At 36.4% G+C, this 22,501-nt stretch overlaps 2 protein-coding genes across 2 annotated transcripts; one reads left to right on the top strand and one right to left on the bottom strand.

Annotated features, from left to right (window-relative positions):
• Positions 1 to 56: 56 nt before the first annotated feature.
• On the bottom strand, positions 57 to 21,570 carry SMC3 (Structural maintenance of chromosomes 3). Its single transcript, XM_053748396.2, has 23 exons — positions 21,465 to 21,570; positions 21,232 to 21,346; positions 20,743 to 20,882; positions 20,348 to 20,506; positions 19,834 to 19,959; positions 19,308 to 19,475; positions 18,930 to 19,021; positions 18,270 to 18,423; positions 17,546 to 17,775; positions 16,449 to 16,658; positions 15,917 to 16,016; positions 15,128 to 15,274; positions 14,382 to 14,540; positions 13,588 to 13,746; positions 12,673 to 12,884; positions 11,683 to 11,845; positions 10,956 to 11,119; positions 9,966 to 10,173; positions 9,388 to 9,564; positions 8,624 to 8,760; positions 5,048 to 5,228; positions 2,230 to 2,412; positions 57 to 1,892 (listed from the first exon to the last, which is right to left on the bottom strand). Exons 1-23 carry the CDS (start codon positions 21,477 to 21,479, stop codon positions 1,680 to 1,682), a joined length of 3,612 nt encoding a protein of 1,203 aa, XP_053604371.1. The 5' UTR covers positions 21,480 to 21,570; the 3' UTR covers positions 57 to 1,679.
• On the top strand, positions 6,726 to 8,273 carry LOC128671699 (gastric triacylglycerol lipase-like). The gene has a single exon (XM_053748404.2). The coding sequence runs from the start codon at positions 6,868 to 6,870 to the stop codon at positions 8,194 to 8,196; it is 1,329 nt and encodes a 442-aa protein (XP_053604379.1). The 5' UTR covers positions 6,726 to 6,867; the 3' UTR covers positions 8,197 to 8,273.
• Positions 21,571 to 22,501: the final 931 nt, after the last annotated feature.

Raw genomic sequence — 22,501 nt, 5'->3', positions numbered from 1 at the left:
CGCGAAAGTTAAACCACTTAGAAGTCCTAAAAGAAATTTGAAATAAAATACTTCTCTTATAAAAAATGGAATTTTTATTTTCCAACATTAGATAATTACTAATTAGCACCACTTGACGCTTAGAATGAATGAAACGCATAAAAGTGATGCTAATTATAATTTAATTTACTTTGTATGGAATTAAGTCTTTATCATTATTACTATCAAAATCTTGGGATATTTTCACAACTAAATATAGTAGGCTGGTGCTTTCAGACGTCAACTAACACTTTTTAAATTACCATAATAAACAAAAAGTAATAATCATAAAATTAATTTTACAAAAATAAACGAACACATTGAGAAAATGTCAAAATGTATTTCACGGTGTCGTAAAAAAATGTTATTTTAAAATCTCGCCTTCGACCCGTTTACATATAAACTTTAATTATAAACTTAATACTAATATATCCTACTTAGAGAACTAATAGCTGTTGCCCGCGACTTCACCCGCGGCGAAAAGTAGTCTACGTCACTCCACTCCATCCTTCCAACCACAGTAATATATAAATTTGTGCCTCCAACTATCTAAACAACAAATTACATCATTGCTCCGTTTTTACGTGAAAGGAGGACAATCAAACACACCTTCACATTTATAATATTAGTATAAAAATTGTACTCTGTTACTAGTTTAGAGCTCATTGTCGAATGATATTAAGGGTACGATTAATTTGTCTATTGTTAACTTCTCTAAGCTTTTTATTATCAAGTAAATCGTCCCTCGATTTTTTTTAAAAACAAATTGAATGTATTTTGCAATGCAAAAAAATATTCATTTTAACTATTCAAAAATCAAGTAATTTTCTCATAATTTGTGTCACAATGGTTACGTCTATAATAACTGTAGTAAAAAAATCGTATATATATACAGTCAACGTATTCCATCACATTTTCCTGAATATTAACGAAAAGACCTACATTTTATGAATGAAATTAAATATCTTGTCACAATTGGAACATTGTCTCCAACTTGCTTTATTCTTTAATGGGTTCATATTTTGTATATAATATTTCATCACTTAACAAATGTGTATTTCTGTGTGTAAACTGTGATATACAAAAATCCCTTTTGCATAACGACCTGCGATTTCTAAACTGATAGATACGACCCCGATCAGTTTAGAAATAGCTGGTCGCTGTACATATTTTTTTACATTACATCCCAGAAAGGGTATTTTCAAACACATGAAGCATTCCTTTATACAGACATTCACTATCATTTTTCTCATGATCCAAAAAAGGAATGCAAATTTGCATTCCTTGATGTAATCCACAGGGCTTTCCTACTAGTACAAATAATTAAGGGCCTTACAGGAGCAATAATCGAAGTTTCTGTAAGGTCCAATTCGAGTTATAGTTTCAAAGACAAAGCAAACTAAAGGCAGGCTAGTATGTGCGATTTCAAGCAGTAAATAAAATCTCACATAATCGAAGTGTGTGTTGCGTGGCCTTTTTGAAGTACAAACTCACCTAACTAGGCATGCTTGTGCTGTCCTTTTAGAAGTACAAACTGACTTAACTACACATTCTTGGTATGTCCTTTAAAAGTATAAACTCATGTATCTTAAGCATTCTTGGGCTGTCCTTTTTAAAGTATTCCACGCATAATAGTGTTGTCCTATCAGAAGTACAAACGCTTACGCGTGCGTGGCGCTGTCCTCGACGAAGTCGCGCGCCTCGTCGCGCTCGACGCACTCGACGTGCGACACCTTGTTCCGGAACTTGACGCCGTAGAACTTGTGCGCGTGCTCCAGCAGCTCCGGCCGGAACGTGGTCGTGATGAACTGCGCCGAGTCCGACAGCTCGTGGATCATGTTCGCGATCGCTTTGCGGTGCTGCGCGTCCAGCGCCTGAGAGGATATCGTCTCTAAATACTCCAGGAAACTAAAGACGACCTAGCGTTGTGTTATGTCATACAAAATGGCAGATTTATTCACAATTGGGCCTTCTAAGACCGGGCACACGGTGAGGAACAAAATATATTAACACACATATATCTAATCACACACAGTGTATATCTAATACACATTTAACTTTTTTTGTATGAGCAAAACGATGGCTGGTTTAGTCTGTCTATAAAATATACTGTATATATACTAGCTTTGCTTTCGCATGCATTTCCACGGAAACGGCTCAATTTCTGGGGATAACTCACTTCGCTACTAGTCAAATTAAGCTTTAACCCACCTGATCGATTTCGTCGAACAAGTAGAAAGGCGCCGGGTCGCATTTCTGTATGGCGAAGATTAGCGCCAACGCGACTAGCGACTTCTGTCCCCCCGACAGCTGGTTCATCTCACGCATGTCCCCCTCGCCACCAGTGAACGACACCTTTATACCCACGCCCGTGAATTGGTCTGCGTTCGCACGCTGAAAAACATTATTTAGGACAAAATTAGCCACTTTTTGAGCACCTGAGGACCGCAGACGCAGGTCAAGGAGCAGATGGATGACCTCAACAATTTTTTTAAAGAATGGTCAGACATTGCCATTGGCCGAGACGGGTGGAAAAATAATGGGGGAGATTGTTTCATTTGAGAATCTTCCCAGCAGTGGACACGTCATCTAAAGGTTAAATAAAAATATTTAACTTTATTACAATAACTTTTATTTAATGAGTTTTGAAGAGATTTAAACGAGATTGTATATCAATCTGACTCATGTATATTATTTTCATAGACCACCACATGTTTTCTGTGACGGGAAACATCGTGATGAAATCTCTGTACAACTGGCTTTACAGTTAATTTCATTAGTGTGTATGCGACTACTTGCACTAGAGTAAGGTAGTTGTAAAAGTTACCTATTGCAGAAGACATAAGGCGTAACTTTTAATTGGCTCTTTTTCTAACCATCTCATATCAATTATATTTAGACATAAGAATATTATTTGTTTTATTAAACTCAAATAATCCAGACAACTTTTATAATATAGATGTTTATATTTTCGACCTAAATCTCTGAACCATAAAGACCAGAGTCGTGTGTATATCGAAGTATATGACTTGGTTTGTCATAAAAAATGCGAACCAAATTGCAGATTGTGTTATGGGTACTAAAGAGTCAACCCATGAAGTCGTAATTAAAAATTGCATGAAATTCTAGATATAATTTTAACGTTCGTAGGCATAAAAACAAGTTTTGATTTCTCAATTTTCGTAAAATTATTATGTTAGAAATTCTAGTTCTACTTAAGCGTCTTTAAAAATATATAGGAACGAATCACAGTTAGCCCTAAAGAAAGTTCGAGACTTATGTTATGAGATAATCCCTACATTTACATATTAGATAAACATCCAAGCCCTCTAAATCAATTTGGAAAAAAAAATATTTACGATCTTGACTGACGATCTACGATGAATGTATAAATCTAAATTATGGTTAACTACTTACCTAATGTAGAAATCCATATTAGGTAAACACGCAGATTTTTTGAGCCGCACCGAATATTTTGTCTTGCAGTCAATTCTCGATCGTTAGTGATAAATTGATCATTTACATCAAGGGCCATAGCATTCGATCGACTGGCCCAAATAGAAGCCAGTTTGGTAATTAACAAGTTATCTTGCTTTGCTATCAAGGTTGTAAAAGGACAGGATGGTTAATATCCGAATGATATAAATATATTGATGCTTTCAAACAAATTCTAAAGAATAAAACAAATTAGTGGTTCTGTTTATTTTAAACTTGTCCGATTTTTTAGAAATTGTATAGGTCATGTCAACTTAGTATGAGATTTATACACTTGTTCGACCGCGATCTAAAGACGAAACAGCCGCCAGTCAGGGTTGTCACAAAATATGAAAAATTTGATAGATATTTGACGTGACATCTGTGTTAATTAACTTCATTTTCTAAAAGTTACAGACCTTGATTTGGATCCCAGCACGTCATATGAATGACGTTTTGGTGGCACACCCTCCCCGGACCTCTCAACCCCTTCCCCCACGATTACCCTAGGTGGAGGCGTTCGAAAATTCGACTGTAAGAACCAAGTTTAATAAGGTCGGCTGTGTTGGCATCATAATTTACTATTCTTACAGACACAAGTTGGCTGATCGGACAATTTCAATTCTATCGATGGAAATTTAAGGAGGTTACGTGGCACTCAGAGATAACAGAAATAAGGCCTTTGCCCGGCAGTGGGACACTATAGGCTAAAATAAAGAGGCTATTCAAGCGACGCTCAAATACAAAAACAAAGCGTTCCTGGAATTTATTCATAAGAATTATCCACTGATAAAAAATCTCGATACCAATAAACTGTAGATAGTCAAGTGACCCAAATAGAAAGGAGCCCAAAGTCAACCGGCCATTAGGCCGTTTAAAAAGGGCATGTAGATTAGCTTAGATCTACAACAAGGTTACGCGGGCAAATTAAATAGCGCATACATTAGTGTTAAAACGTTTAAAACTAGGAAATTCCTCAATCTATGATTTTTGCATAGTCACGTATGTAGAACGTGGCTATAAAATATTTTTATAGTATTTGTCGATTTTATTAATCGTACTTTACTATTTATGATGTATTTTAATCGTGCAAAAAAGCATTCAGTATTTAACAATAAAATTACTTTAAGAATGTGATGATTTGAAGTCTAATTTAAGAATACCTTTTTATTATTACTGTTTACATGAAGTTAAATTATGCAAAATCTATGACACAGTTGTAACTGAACGCATTCAGCGGGTTTTAGATAATCTGATTTATTCAATAAAAACTGATCTATTACCGATAATATACCAATACGCCCTCATTCAGCAATCAATATGAGACTTGATAAGAAAATTGAAGTCTAAATATAAACAAATCTAGGACATTTATGTAGTTCATATACCAGTCAGAATGGATGGTATTTTTGCAGTTTACATTAAAATCTTTATTGATCTAGGGCATAATTTGACTGATATAAAATACTCAAAAAGGAGCGTAGCTGTGCAAAGACAAGGTCGAGGAAACATTGATGATTATCTTACAAAATAATTTTATTTAAAATCCACTCACATCAGGATTGACCTCCTGCCCCTCATCAGTGCCGGTCCTCATGATGAGGCTGCCTCGACCCTGAGGCACCAGCTTCTTGAACACCTCCGTGAAGTTCCTCGTCACCTGCTTGTACGTGAACTGGATGGCTTCCAACTTGCGGTGCTCTAATGTTTCGATGAGCTCGCGGATCTTTTCGCCTCTGCAAAATTTAAAAAAAGAATAAAAAAGATATAACTATGGCCAGTGTTAAGAAATATTAAAATAAAATTGAGACTTTTGAAACTTATTTCGTGTCAAATAATGGGCAGTGATAAACAAGTTTATTGTTAAAAAATATTATTAGATGTAAATCGCACAGGACAGGGCCGTAGGAAATGGGTTGAAAATTGAGCCCAATTACCAGCAGTGGGTCAAAGTGGGCTGAAAATGATCTCATCATCAATCTCACATATGATATACAATGACGGGATGACGTATTTAAGATATTATATATAAACAAATATTACCTTCATGTTACTACAATATTATAATTATAATACATACAAATAAATAACATATGAGGAAATATTGGTTTTATTGATTGATTATATTTGTGTTTACTTTCATATAGTACTATAGAGGGAAAGAAACGTTTTATCTATTTCTTAAAAGGAATAATATATTCTCTCAAGTTTAACCTCGAACCAAGCAGCGACAATAATGTAAAAGCATTGTTTTTTTAAGGTGAAGTGTAGACTTAAATCATTGTTATTTAAATTTTCACTTAAGTATTTAGTGGAAAACATGGATTTGAATTTTTAACATTATCTACGCTCGATTCATGTTTAATTCACTAGGAAGACTATATCAAGGTTTAGGGAAACAATGAAGCAAATAAAAATGTATAATCTGAAACTTACCAATCAAATTATACTGATTAGGAAAAAAATTATAACAGTTTTCAATTTAAAATATGGTAGATTTGATCAAAATTCGATATAATTACATTACAATTACAACTACATCTAAAGAACTTGCCCATTTCAAGATATTAAAAAGTTTGTATATTATAAAATTTTTGCATTTGTTTTCAATTTTATTACTCGAATATGATACAATGTATCTTCAAACACCACAGAACAAAAAAACATTACTTTTTGTTATAGCACGCAAACAATTTTACTATTATTAAACAAACTCACCGGATGCTCAAATAGTTTATGAACATCTTAACAAGTTTTTTGAGGTACATGATTATAATTCTTACTTCCAAACTAATAATGTAAGTATAAAGTGTGTTTGTTTTTCTTTCTTTCACGTCAAAACGGAGCAATGAATTAATGTGATTTTTGTGTAGAGATAGATGATGGATCGGGTCACTGCACATCACTTCATCCCGAGTGAGTGATATAGGCTTGTGACGCGTGTAGAGCGTAGAGCCGCGGATAAAAACTAATATTACAAATAAACAAAACTAAAGCGTATTTGCAAGTTGCAAGTAATTTTAAACAGATCCTGATGCAATACAAATAAAACCAATCATATTCAAATATTGTTACAAAAAAAGATTTAGCTTTTTTCACATATTAACGCATGTCTAGGCCATTAGTCGAGGTTTCGTTGTGCGTCAAAGAATTTACCCTATTAGAATCACTTATCAGGGACAAACGGAGGCAATGCACAATGTCATTAAACATCCGCTGCAGCTCATTCAACGGTGTCAAGATCTCACGGCCATTAAGACTGGGGTGAAATACATACAATCAGGTGTGTTTATAACATAACAATTGTATAAATATGAATAACGAAACATCGCGGCTCGATTCGTTTTTCACGCGCGTTATAAGACGGACACGCAAATGTATTTTATTTATATATTTGTATGTGCCCTTTCGACAGTTGCCGCGCAGAGTGCCACAGCTAAACTAAGTTTTCTGCCAACGTTGGAAACTGTTGTCGGAGGAATAAGCGAGTTCACTGGCATATTGAATAATTTCTACGACATATTCAGTATACTTGTGACGGACAATATCACTGATATACAAGGAAACTTGTCTGTCTCGGTGCCTGAGGATGCTTATTTAAATATATCGCAACTGGCGAAGAAATATGGATATCCACTAGAAGTACACAAACCGGTGACTGAAGATGGGTATATTTTGAACATTCATAGAATACCTCACGGAAGAAATGGAAAGAGGAATAACATAACTGTGTTCTTAATGCACGGGATATTAGATTCTTCTGACAGCTGGGTAATACAAGGGCCGGAGCGAGCCTTGTGTTATATTCTAGCTGACGAGGGCTTCGATGTGTGGATGGGCAATGCGAGAGGGAACAAATATGCTACCGAGCACGTGTTATACAACACGTCACACCCGGAGTTTTGGAAGTTCACGTGGGAAGAAATTGGCATATACGACACGGCGAGAATGATCGATCACATATTATATTATAACGGAAACCGCAGTATATATTACATTGGTCACTCGCAAGGGACTACGACATTTTACGTAATGAATTCAATGAAACCAGAGTACAATGAGAAAATTAAAATGATGTTTTCTATGGCCCCCGTCGCGTGGATGACTCACGTCAGATCTCCGTTGATACGTTTAGTGTCGCCTGGGTTCCAATCGCTGAGTTACTATCTATCGGATTTGAACGTTTACGTTCCGAGCATAACGTTCTTCAACAAAATATCGGCTTATGTGTGCAGTGTTTTGAGTGTGAAGTGCGATAACCTGCTGCAAATGATCGTGGGGACAGACTGGAGGTCTATAAACGGGACTATGATGCCTATAATGCTAGGTCACATGTTCAGCGGGTCGTCTACACTGCAGTTCGTGCATTATGGCCAGTTGGTCCAGTCTAAGAGGTTCTGCCGGTTCGATTTCGGGCCTGAAGTGAATTCTAAGCGATATGGCGTACAAGAGCCACCTGATTACGATTTAAGCAAAATAACAATCCCGGTAGGCTTGTTCTACAGCTCTGAGGATTGGGTTGCCGACCCGTATGATGTAAATTTGCTGAAACAGCATCTACCTAATGTATTTATGTACGAGTTTTTGGGTGATTATAATCATTTGGACTATTTGTACGCATCCGATAATAAAGAAAGGGTATTTTCGAAAATTATTAAGAGTATATACGATTTTGAACATGGAAGGAACTCAACCACCGAATAGTTCTAAGATATGTTTATGTTAATGCAGTTATTATAAATCATAGTCATTAATTTATATAGTAAACTTATATTTGGAAAATGTGTTTATTTTTATAGATACATCGCTGTTTGCCCATAGTACCTATATACAAGCAACCCGTCCGGGCTTCGCTCAGGTAAAAACAAATTACACACTTAAACCTTCTTCAGAAATAACACTATGTGTTAGTTAAAACCGCATAAAAATCCGTGCAGTAGTTTTTTGAGTATATCGCGAACAGAGACTCATATGTGGCAGATTTTATAATATATAAGGCTAAGAATAGTTAGACAGTTTGCCGTATGGTCGACACAAGATGATAAAACCTCCAACACGATACCGTCTCTTCCCTTTATGGCGTTCGAACATATCACCTCGCTTCCCCTACAGCATATTAAAAGTGACTTACCCAATGTCGAGTTCTTCTTTGCGCTTGTACAATTTCTCCTTTTGCTCAGAGAAGCTGATGAACTGGTCCAGGGCCTTCTTGTTCACGTGGTTGTACTTCTTCAGGTGCTGGTTGGCTTTCTCCAGTTCTTTAAAGAGCTGGCAAAAACGGTCATGTTAATAATCATTGTTGGATCGCATTTTTCCTATTGTTTTGTTTCATATTCCCTCTTATCACCCATTCGTTGACAGGAGTAGTAGGCTACTTTTTATCTAGAAATTTCCACGAGCGCAACTAGTATTAATCAGAAATAAGAAAAACGAAGGGTAAAGGTATGGTGATGAAGTATCAAAGGTCCCAGATTTAAATTCTACTAGTGCCATATGTTTTTTATACTAATCTGACTCGTATAGCTTTTTGACCGACCTCTACCTACACTATTACCTGTTTGACCGACCTCTACCTACACTATTACCTGTTTGACCGACCTCTATCTACACTATTACCTGTTTGACCGACCTCTACCTACACTATTACCTGTTTGACCGACCTCTACTTACACTATCACCTGTTTGACCGACATCTACCTACACTATTACCTGTTTGACCGACATCTACCTACACTATTACCTGTTTGACCGACCTCTACCTACACTATTACCTGTTTAACCGACATCTACCTACATTATTACCTGTTTGATCGACATCTACCTACACTATTACCTGTTTGACCGACCTCTACCTACACTGTTACCTGTTTGACCGACATCTACCTACTCTATTACCTGTTTGAGCGACATTTTCTGGTACTTGGAATGCAGTTCAGGTGCGTTGGGCAGCGTGCCGAGAGCCGCAATCTTATCCAGCGACTCCTGGATCTTCTCCTGGAGTAATACTTCCTTGGACGCCATCTTCTCCAGCCCCTTGGCGTCTTCTTCCATTTTGTCCTGAGCTTCTTTTTCCTAAAATTGTCATTATGAGTTAAGAATCAAGTGCGAGGTGAGCTCGCTTGTTGAGGGTTCCAAACCTTGTTTATATCATCAATTTACCTCCCAAAAAATGTAACCGAATAAAAAAATATTTATTCAATTATTTATTAATACTAAATCTCAACACAATGGGTTCAGTAGTTTCGGAGAAAACTAGTCGGGTACCAGATTCCATATGTACAGAACCTTAAAAAATTGGAACAATAATAGTTTTAAAAATCTGTCTTATTTTGCTAGACCGATTTTTACCAAATTTGTTTGGCCATCGATGTTGTTGATGACCCCCATCCTCAAGCGTGAGCTACTACTCTTTTATATATTCCAAAATCGACCCCTAACTAACTACAAAAGGGAGTGAAAACACAAAAACCTACCTTATTCCTCCATTTATCCAGCTCGAGTTTCAAAGCCTTCTCGTTCTTGACGGCGGCCTGCACCTTCTTCTCGACTTCCTCCATCTCCTTGTTGATCTGTTTGATGCGCTTCTCCGACGCTGAGAGGTCAGACTTGCTGTTGGCGAGGCGACGCTTGCGGTCCTCCACTGATATCTCTTGGAGGGCTTGCACTAATTCGTCTTTACGTCTGTCAAATATATTATACAGTGTTTTTCGTCTATTTATACAGGCTTATTTGTACGAAGGTAATTAATATAATGGAAGCTGTGGTGGTGTAATGGTTAAGACGCACGCCTGTGAATCGTAAGGTCCTAGGTTCGAATCCTACTCGTGCCACATGAGTTTGTATACAAATCTGACTCATTAATAGTAGTTTTCATCGACCACCAATTGCTACCGGTAAAGAAAAACATCGCGAGGAAACCTGCACACTAGTAGATTATTAACTTGTGTAAGAAATGGAGAAGGCAATGGCGAACCACTCCATTAATAGTGCCAAGTTGTTGTGTGTATTTCATTCCAAATAATGACCACGACCCTCAGCTATGAGGAAATACAACTATGAAGAATGAATATAAAGTATTAAATATTTTTGATTATGGTTTGTTTTGTTAAATTTATTTATTTTTATTTTCTGTAAATGATGTTACTCTCCAGCTCTCTAAACCAAAAGTCATCTGTTTGATATGAAAGAGGGCAAACACACTACTGTCACATTTGTAATATGTATAGATGTAGCTTTTGCCCGCGTGAATTTACCATGTACCCTATGCTTACGCACTTCTATCATGCTTCAGATATGAATTTTTTTTTTTGGTTTTGGTTGAAGAACTAATCTTGCGAAAATTTTATCGTGACAAATTCTCCGATTTCGAGGGGTTACACATATTTGATATCGAACATTGATGCAATTTTTGTCTAAATATTGACAACTATGCATCAACGGGTCCCTACAGACCTGTTACTTACCGGATTAAGTTGTTAGTGAGGAGATTCTCAAGTTTATTCTTAGTGGCCTCAAGATTCATCCTGGCACTGAAGGCCTCTTTATTTTCCTGTGTTAATCGTCTTATAGCGTCGTTAAGTTCGTCGACTTTGCCCTGGTCTGATGTGGACAGTTGTTCCATTAGTTCCTGTAAGTTGATTATAATTTAGTCTAACATTTCATTTGTTTTTAGGCTAGTAATGTAGTGGTGGGGGTCGAGTTGTCAAGATCGCCTGTGATCGAAAGTTGCCAGGTTCGAATCCCACATGAGTTTGTACACAAATCTGATTGATGTATATAGTATTTTTTATTCCGGCGAAGGATAATAGTCGTGAGGAAACCTGCACGCTGGTCGACACTTTAAGTTCACTAGTGTGTATGCGACTACTATAGCCAGTATAATGTAACGATAGATCGTTGTAAAAGTCATGTCAGATGCCTTTAGATAATTTGATTAAAATCTGTCGCTAAAACACACTCGAAAAAGAAAAAAAAGGCAAGTAAATTGGTAATTATGACTTATTGCAATGGCCAAAATATTGACATAATGCACGTACACTAAATCGAAATCGATAAACTATAAGTTTATCGATTTCGTTGCATTGAAGTATACCAAATACTAACGTAGTCTCCGCAATGAAAAATCAGCAATGTATACCGAAGTTTGGCCAACTATTCGCAGTTATTGTGGAAGCGGTATAAACCCTTTACCTGGTGTAATTCAGACTCCAGCCCCTCTTTGGTGGCCTGCATGGCTTCGAGACTCGAGCGACATTGAGCGAGCGACCTCTCTTTGGGGCCGCGGAATCTTTCTATGGAAGCTAATTCCTCCTTCATCAGACGGATATCCGCTTTTACTTTGTCAAATATATCCCTGAAATAGACGGTTTCGAATACAGTCGACGTTGACGACGTTTTGCGGAAAGATATTATTACCCATTTTTTTATAATAGACTAAGTTGAACTTTGATGTTAAAAATCAGCAATCTTAAAGTGCGATATGTTCTAAAACATCCCCAGAAACTATATAGGTAGAATGATCTATCGGTGAAAAATCAATGCGCGAATTTTAATGTGGTTTTCACCAATAGTATGATTTTCGAGGAAGGCTTAGGTTTGTTATCTTTTACTCGAGCGAAGCCGAGACAGGCCGCTTGTTCAAGATAATTTTGAGAATTCAATGAAAGTTGGTTGTAGAATCCTTTAAAAGACAAAAATAACTGCAAAATCACCCATCGTAAGAATTAATGAGCGAATGAATGGACATTTATTGCCAAAAATTTAACACCACAACACAAAATAATGATAAACATGTAAGTAAAAAAAATCTTATCATGCAAGTAAATACCATGAAGAACATGAACATGTTGTCAAGAACACTGTTATAAAGTATTCTTTTTGATTTTTCGTCATGCGTCGAATGCCACTAGATCTCTTTGACGACAATAAAAGATGTTATTTTTATAAGTTACTAGCTTTTGCCCACAACTTCGTATGTGAGTAAAAATCCGTTTCCCGTCGGAATTTCAGGAAATCCCTTCTTAGAGCTCCCCTACACTATCCTAGGAACCTGCACACCAATTTTCAGCTTTCTACGCCCAGTAGTTTCGACTGTGCGTTGTCTGCAGTCAGTCACTCAGTAACGCAAGAGTTTTATATATTTTATTATAGATTATATACCTAGATATGAATAACACATACTTAGCTTTTCCCTGCTTCGTCTCAGTTCTTTGCATCTCGGAGACGATACTGTTAATACTGGTTTCAGTCTTACTGAGCTCTTGCCGCAAAGTGCTCAGTTCCTGTTCTAGTGACGTGATTTGTTCCATCAGTTCCGATCTAGTCTTCTGCATTTCTAGACGAGAGCGGGATTGGTTGAAGTAGCCGCCGGTCAGCGAGCCTTTCGATGATACCTAGAGCGGAATCCCAACTAATATTATAAAGCGAAAGTAAGTTTATTATTTGTTTGTTGTCTACTCAACCAATCTTATTGAAATTTCGTTTATATCATTAAGAGTATAAAGAAGGACATAAGGTACCTTTCATCCCGGAAAAAACTATTGTTCTAAATTATCCTAGCAAGATCTAAAATAAAAGCAACTTTTTGTAGATAAAAGGCGCTATTTTATCTACATAATATTACGAAAGAGATAGCAATATTGGATAAATAATAAGTGGAATTGTTTATAATATGTGAATTGAATATTCAACTCAATATAATTGATATGGTCCAGAAACAGAAAAATCTAATTAATTAAAGATAAATTAGTAGTATTCTCTGTTTATTCTCAAAAAATCTCTGTCTTACTGGGAAGAAATTCGAAAAATACTGGCCCTTTAAACGTGATGCGTCACGAAACACAAAACAAAATGTCATTGCTTTTACTGCTATGAGCCATGCCCCATTGCTCAGTAGCGCTACGTCTTTTTGACGTCCGACGACAGACAACACATAACAACGAAAGAAATTGTCCATACAATTTCTTTCGTTGTTCTGTGATTCTCTAAAATCTCCATAGATTCGACGTACGTCAACGAACGTCAGTAAAAACCTATGGACATGGCTCTATAGCAATCTTGTATCCGTCAAAGTGTTAACACCTATGAAATCCATACCTGATCTCCCTCCAAAGTGACACAGTCCAGGTGGAATTGCTTCCCGAGTTCAGTGGCGCATTCCAGATTCCTGCAAATTAGTGTTTTGCCGAATATGTACTTCATTGCTTTGGCGTATTTTGGATCGTATTTCAACTTTTGCACCATGGCTATAGCGTTCTGAAAGGTACAAAAATTAAACATATACGTATTATTAAATGCATACATTATTAATACGGCAAATATTTTACAAGCTTTTAATTAAATTCATCCGAATTTCTCCTATCCAATCGTGTAGTTCGAGACTGGACAAACTCAATTAGAATGTCGTCATTAAATGATGTGATGAAGCCATCGAAGTGGCTCGGATTTGACAAGAAAATATTTTGTATACAATAAAGCGTTTAAAGATTTGCCATCGACATGCAAATAAGAAGAATCTGACAACATTAGAGTTAATTAATTGAAACTTTACTGATGTATGTGTTATTGTATTATTGTTATATTTATGTGTAAGGCGATTGTATGTTTACCAAATAAAAAAAAAACTCGTTACTGCAGTGAGTCAATAGTTATAAGAAAAAAAAATATATCAAATCTCCAAACTTCAAGACACACATATCAGCTTAATTATCTGCAGTGTTATCCTAACTAATATTGTACATGTGAAAGAAAGTTTCTTTTGTTTGGTTGTTACCTCTTCACACTCTATCTACTCAAGCAATTTCTTGAAATTTTGCATATATGTAGTTTGAAATATGGAGATGGAAAATTAACGAAGAGCAGCCGGCAAAAGCTAGTAAAATAAAACTCACATTATCATTGGGATACACCATGTCCCGAACTTGGAGTCGGTTAAGTGGCATGAAGGTGACCTCGCCGGGCAAACTCTGTCGGTTCATCTCCTTCAATATCTTAGTTCCTACTGTGTCAGATTCTACTATGTGGTGGAATAACCTATTACCCGCTGTAACCTGAAAATTGTGATATTTTTTACATGCATTTACTGTTCAAATTATTTCTTACGGCATTTTCTTCTCAGCAGTGGTCCTTCCGAAATGTCAATAGTTTTTAAGTTTTTGCGAAATTACTTTATAATATAAAATTTGATGTAAAAAACTGTGAATGTATAATTTCTGAATAATTGATAAAAATATTAAAAACAATATATATTTTAAGGAAAGTGTGAATATTTATTTTTTGAGCTTGTGTGTAACATTTTAGACTTCACCATTGTTTTCCATCAGGTTAGATTGAATCCAAACGCACTCAAATTATTATTAAAATTCTTAAATTAATAATTATTAAAATCTGTGAAAAAAATATTTTGTTAAAATGCACTTTGGGGCTAAACATAAATTAACTAAATCCAAATTCTAATAATTTTGATTCGAAGTGAGGCGCAGCGAACCAATCACATTGCAATGTGGTTATCGTTGCGTCACAATGGCGCAATTTGATTGGTTCGCTGCATCTCACTCCGAATCGATTCGATGGTGAGAAGTGAAATGCCAACCCGCACTAAACCCTCTGAAAGAAAAGAATATTATAAAAGTGTAACCTCGACAGCAGTGTAGATGGTCTTGTCGCACGTGAAGTTCTCGATGACGGGTCCGTAGTAGTGCGTGGCGATCTTGGCCCACTCGCCGCCGCGCTCCTGGAATGTCTCCAGCACCTTGCGGACGCTGTCGCGGCCGTTCAGGATCGGCTACGACATCGACACACGCCACTGACTATGGGGGGCTTCTGCGACATCCACGGTGGACCCTTGCTTCCCCGTGGATGTCGCACGAGACGACTAAGGGACACAGCCTGTTACGCTATAATAGCATTCGATTGTAGGGTTGACGTCAGGCAGGCGGTCGGTTGTAAAATCATAGATGAATCTTAAGTTTAAGGTTTTATTTTTATGGGCTTCGCAGTTAGTCAGTTGAAATAAACTATTTCTGCTGTGGGCAATTTATATGGGCGAAGACGCAGGCAAAATATAATATTTCTTGAGAGGCCTGTGCCCACCGGGAGGATCTCTTGAGTGGTCTTATTTTAAGGCGGAATCACACGACACAAATCAAACAAATATCAACATTAAAGCCGAGCTTAACCACAAATATACATTTATATATATAACATTATCTTGTAGATTTTTGTGTAAATCCTACTAATATTATAAATGAGAAAGTTTGTGAGGATGTGTGTATGTATGTTACTTTTTCACGCAAAATCTACTAGACGAATTGTTAAGAAATTTGGTACATGGGTAGAATATGGGCCGCAGGTACTATAATACTATTTATTTACACATAAAATCTACAAGATAAATTTTATAATTCTTCCCAATATGATAACTTACCTTTCCGGCCATGGAGCGTAGCGCTTGATCAGCCTTGGCCAAGTCGTCCTTTAGCGAAGACAAGTTTTGTGTCAAAGTAGTTTCTTTACGCCACAGTTCACTGAAATTACAATCTCATTACTGTTTTTTGTAAACACATTATAGATTGAGAAGTATTATGCAATTTTTAACGCAGCAAATATATATATGTATACAATACACACATTTTTGGAATAGCCACACTCTAAGTCATAATAAGCCTGTAAGTACATATATATATTTTTTAAATTAAAGGTTCCTCGCTGATTGACAATATATTCACACCACAAACCAAGTATGGCTCTACATATTAGAAAAGGATTTTGTTAGAGATATGTCAACTTGTGCACATTTTATTTTCAGTTTGAAATGTGCGGAGCCATGGCGGTACCGCTTCGCCATTCGTCTACCTCAGCCCCGCGTATCAACACACAACTTTTGTCAGAGAAATGGCAATAGGTTCAATAAGTTTCAGGTCCTGTCCTCTATGTTTTCTTCATTATGAATCACTTACTTCCTAGCGCTTTGTTCTTGGTCCTTCCTCTTCTTACACTCATAGTACTGTTTGTTATGTTCGTCTATCGCCACTCGCTGTCTCTCCATTTCTTTTGTCATGTCTTCAATCCTCTTCTCCAACTCCGTCAATTTTGTCGCGTCTCTTTTTAAATCGTCGCGAAGTTTGTTCTCATGGTCCTTCTTGTCCTTTATTTGTTTGTTAAGGGACCTGAGAAAATAAAACAATATTTATTTATTTTAAAAATCGCTGCATCACTTCTTTAGTTGAACTTGGTTTAACATGATAATGCGCGTCTAAATATATTTTCTGTAAAATAAATGTTGTAAGGTGGGAATGAGATAGCAAGTTGACCGTATAGGTTCATTCAGTAAAACTTACAAAACAATAGTGACTGATGGTAGCCGCGTTACCCTAGCTAAGTAGAAACATACAAGATGAGTTGCGAGTGGTCAGCATAGGCCGTTTCACTCTGTACTCCTTTTATCGGTTTCACTTGAGGTCAGCGTGGGCTGTTCTCTCAAGCTAGACCGCTAGCTATCGAATGGATCTCGCTGGCCGTAATTGTTCCGCTTATATATCCACCGATCGGCGGTCATCAAGGAGCTCGGGTCACGTTGGTCCTCTGCATCATCAACGTCACAGTGTGCGGATGAGAAAGTATTCGAGTCCGCGCGCTCTGACTTGCATTGGGAATTGTTTCGCTACAATGTGCAATTAGGTTTGATCTTGGCAATAAGACTTAACCCTGTTGTAGTATTTTGAAGGCCTCCCTCTCACCTCTGCATGTTACAGGTTGCGATCGGGGTTATGAAGCCGCGTGGCCGGGGTCAGCGTAAAAAAAATCGTTCCGTCAACGTCACAAATAACATAAAGTTATCTTGCTTTATGATATTTGACGTTGACGCAAAGATTTGTTTACAACAAAACAATTTTATTCTATTTATTTCAATTAAATAGGTTGCAATTTTTTTATGAACCAGTGAGCTAGAATACAGAGAATAAAATAATAAAGTTATATTATTTTGCTATAAAACATTGCTACGGTCAGCACATTTTTTATGAGTTCTGTTTCAGCACATATTCTAATAACTCACTTCAATTCCTTCTCGATCCACCGATCCCTGTCCTGTTTCGAAGTGAACTGAGTGCCTCTTCCCTGTTTCGCGTACAATTCTTGACGTTTCTGCTGATTGAGAGCTAAGGCCCTCGTGCACTCTTCTTCGCGAGCCTTCATCTCTTCGTATTTCGGCTTCAGTTCTTCTAGTTCGCGCTCTTTTTCCGATATCTGTTGGCGGAGACGCTCCAATTCTGCTTCGGCTCGTTCCTGTTGGGAAAATATAAGATTCTGTGTCGATTACCTATTGTTTTGTTTCAGCAGTCTGTTAATTTTGGATGAACACGATCCGATTTAAGGGGCAACAGAAAGGGCATCCCTTTCTAAGTATAGAAAAGAAATAATAGCAAGACAACCTCTCTTTTTTACTATATACGTGCATCACTTTCTGTTTGTTGTTTCTGACAGGACGTAAAGTCGTAGCTATCCCCGGCCTTTGGGGCGACGCAACCGAAAATGAAACCGAAGAAACGTTTTTAAGATATTAGTTAGTTCCGTCTGTATTACGACTGTGAGTACAATACGCTGGAAAAAAGAGAGAAACACATTTGTTCATTCAAGTCTTTGAAGAAAAAGGCTGCAGTGTGAAGTTTGTTGCGTCGTCTCTTCTTTTGAAGTCGGCTGTAGATTTAGTTTCAGGTACATTTTTGATATAAGTGATTTATATAATCCTAAGTTGAAATAAGGAATTTGAGACAGCCTACCTTCGACTTGTTATCGCCATCGACATCATCAGTGAGATCTTTAATGCCGAGTTCGAGCTTGGTCTTCTCTCGCAGCAGTTGTTGTTGCTCCGTCGACAGAATGTCTTTCTCTTCGCGAGCCGCGGCCACATCTTTGCGGGCTTCTTTCAGTTTTCTACAGGAAATAAATCAATCAATCACTGATTAATTTAATTATGAAGCCAATGAAGTGAATCAGTTCTGGCAAGAAAATGTTTAGTATTCAATGGTGTAGCGTTACCATAAGAAATCCATCCATAAGGAAGCCATTTTAACGTCCAATGCCCCAGCATTGGGAACGTTATAATGGCTGGTGTAGCGTTTATATGTATTTTTGCCATCAACACACAAAAAGGTGAATTTAATTAGTGTATGTATATTAAACAGGACATAGTGACACACTACACATACAAAATACTTTGCATTATTAAAACTTGTATACCTATGTACCACAATAAAGATATTTGATCATTTATTTCGTAAAACGATTTACAAATGTGTTTGAAACATTTTTTATTAGTCTGCGGTTAGCCTGTGGTGCCATCCTGGTGGTGTCATCTGTTGTGTTTGAAATATAAATAAAAACTTAAAAAAAATATATAAATATGAATATTGATTTAAAGTGTCAGTTTTTCAGTTCACCTGTTAGCTTCCCTGACGTGATCCTGTGCTTCTCGGACCATGTCCGCGTAATGTTGTTGCTCCTTGCCACTATTCGAACGTAATTTCTCCAACTGCAACAAAAATGATGGAGAATATTTCACATCAAATGTCACTGTTTTTTCTTTGATTGTATATTTAACTACGGGTACAGTATCTACTTTTTTCCGAATGAAAGGTTTGTTTTCTGGTCATTCCTATCATAATAACGTTTTGTCATTGAAACTGAAGCGACGTGAAAATTTTCAACTCTGTATGGCCAGTAGAACTAGGTGAAACTTAAATTCCAAGATTTGATTACAGACAGACGCGACAGGTGAATCTAAATACAAGCTTGTAAAAATAATAGGCCTAATTTACCTCATCAAGTTTCCTCTTATTCTCACGATGCTCGGTGTCGTGTATGATGAACTCTAACACGCGCCGCGCTCGATCCCACTTCTGATACTCTTTCAGTTCCTCTTTCTCTTCTTCCAATGTCTTCAACCGTTCTTCTATGGTTTGGAGGAATTCATTGATCTTTTCCACCTAAAATTAAAAACACTTGTGAAAATAACAAAGATACAGATAACATCTGAAGAAAAAGAAAACTCTTATTTTCCTTCTTATTGGGTTGTGAACTTGTGAGTCAGATTTAGTTCTAAATTGGAAAAAGTAAACTATTTACTAGCCACACAATTTGAACTATTACACCCATTAAGAAACTATCCATAAAACTGTTGATACGAAACATTTTCAACAAAGCTTTAAAACATATTTTCCCAACATTGGCCTACGTGTGCCAAGCCCATGTGCCTTACTGTGAGTCCACCCACATCTCTCAATACCAATACTTACCTAAGCAATATTATATGAAGTAAACAAACAGAAAATCAATAGAACAAACCTTGCCAACAGTCTCTTTGAGTATGGCTACCGACTCCTCTCTTCTTTCGTCATATACTCTGGTGCCTGCCACTTCTCTCAACAGTTTCAATCTGTGGGAATCCGGAGCTATAGCCATTTGGTTAATCTGTAAATGGAAAATAGAGTTAAAATTACATTCATTTTAAGACATATGTCATTGGTGTTTAATTTCAAGATATGTGAGTAATATCTTAATAATCAATAATTTTTTTAAGGATATATATAAAAAAATATTTGTCACATATAAAATACGAAAATTCTATGACTGGCTATGCTGTCACATGGCTATTCAGAGTTGTGTATTTACAACAAAACAACAAAAGTTACATGTTTATATCAGGTATCATAGCCTATATGTCTAACAGGCAATCATATATCAATGAAACACTCATTATTTGATTGTATCAATGCCAGAGTACTCATATAACCAAACCACAATCCTAGTAATGAAATAAATGAAAATTAAATAGAATAGTTTCATACAAAGTACTAACCTTGCCCTGTTTCACAATATAATATGGATTGGAGTTTGACAAGCCCGCACTTTCCAAAAGATTGAGCACCTCAGAACGAGGTACCACCTTCTTGTTGAGGAAGAACTGGTCTTTCTTGGAGCCAATGACTCGACGGAGGAAGATCTCATCTTTTTCAATCTAGGAAAATTGATTAAATAATATTTAAAAACTATAAAACCTAAAGCCTATTTTAATTTATATTGCTGTAAAATTATAAAATCAAAATAATATTACATTTTAAGACTTATAACAAAAACAAACTGTAGATATTGTATTGTGCAGGCTATTTGAAATAACTTTTTACCTACATACTTTTTATGAATTAGATTGTTATACCCAAACATATCTGATAACTATAGCTAGCTAATACTTACAGGGATTCTGTTATCTGAATTGTCAAATATTATCTCCACAAAGGCTGATATGACCCTCGGACCGGTCCCTTCATGGAGCAGCGCCAGCCTCTGCTCCGGTCTCAGGTGGGAGAACTCGTCACTCAGTACAAACTGGATAGCTATAATGATTAGATGGGTAAGGATTATTTTTAGTAGGGTAATGCTAGTAGTTGATGATAAAAGTGGATTTGACTTTTTTTTCCTAGTTGGAAGTTCCTAGTTGCCAGCTAAACTCACCATGGGCTCCAAGGAGTGAGGACGCATCCGTCTTCAGTGGCGAATGGAATGTGACTGATGTAGCCTATCGTTATTATAGCTGTCATTCCCCAAAATCTTGTGATTCAGACAATATTCAAAAGCCAACCCAATCTTACAAATTATTCACTCCTACTGAGTGAATAATTTAAAACTTTATCAAAATGTGGTTATGTTGACGATTGAACGAGGACGCGCGTACGAAGTACTCACCATGGAAAAAGTTACTTTTCCCAGATCCATTACGTCCGACGACTACATTGTGTCGCTTATCAAATGGTTCGACCACAATTTGCTCCCTGTAACTCTTGAATCCCTGGATTATGACCTGAAAACAATAACAATAAGTATAACACAATTCAGGTACACTGATTAAGAAAACCGCGGAGCCTAATAGTTAACTTTTAAGCCGCATGACTAAATTAATCAAATAAATAATTAATAACCTGTTTTATATGCATTTTCACACATTCAAATACGATTATGCTATGATTATTTACGTGAAACTCTGACCGCCATTTTTCTATAGCCAGTTGTCATGTCAGTTGTCACGCAAATTATCGAAAGCAAAATGTCAAAAATTGACAGTTGATTCAATTTTTTGTAGGCAAAGGAAACGAAACCAATGCAATCGTAAACCAATGCAAAAATAACAAACACTCACTCATCAAGGAGAGGAAGATAAATTATGACTTTAATTGAAGAATTTTTTTTAATATTAAGAATTGTTCACTGTTTATCAATTAATGAAATAATATAAGTATTGCATAGTTAGTATGAGTGCTTTTATTTACCGCAATAAAAGACCAGTAATAGAGTATATTGAATCCGCTAAAATTGACAACCTGTTTGACGACAGTGTGGCCGGCGGCACGGCGGAGACTTTATTACTTCGGTCGGTTCAATGTCATGGAAATTAATGTTTCAAGGTTGACACTGCTGGCTGGTAGCCAGAAAATAAGTATTTTGTTTGACGCGGTACAAGATCAATTTATCAACTATTATGTTTATATTACTTTATTTAATAAAAAAAAGATAATATAAGTAAAGTTATAGTTAGGTAACCATTACTTATATATCATAATAAAACACTAAGTTGTTTTCAGATCTATGACTCATGGGGACCATTTAAAATAAATTATATTACTGGTAAAATATACCCCAGACTCATGTTAAAACTTCAGCACCCAGGAGGTATAACTACCTAACTTACTTGCTTACTTAGGTAAAATAATTCAGGGGATTAAAAAAAATAAAACGACCAAAAGTACATACATAAAATAACACATTTAAATTATATTTGAAAGAAAATATGTACTGAAACAAAAATAGGAATAAGATTTTGAAAACTAGGTGTCAATTCTGTTAAATCGTGGTTAATAGTAATGCTTAATACGTGTATGTAAGAACTACAATTGAATAACCAAGGAGACTCGATTGATAATTGATTCTATAGATGATATTTAGTAGTCTGTATTCGATG

The sequence above is a fragment of the Plodia interpunctella genome, chromosome 8, assembly GCF_027563975.2.
Source record: "Plodia interpunctella isolate USDA-ARS_2022_Savannah chromosome 8, ilPloInte3.2, whole genome shotgun sequence".
Lineage (NCBI taxonomy): Eukaryota > Metazoa > Arthropoda > Insecta > Lepidoptera > Pyralidae > Plodia > Plodia interpunctella.
This window is presented reverse-complemented; position numbering and strand designations above follow the sequence as displayed.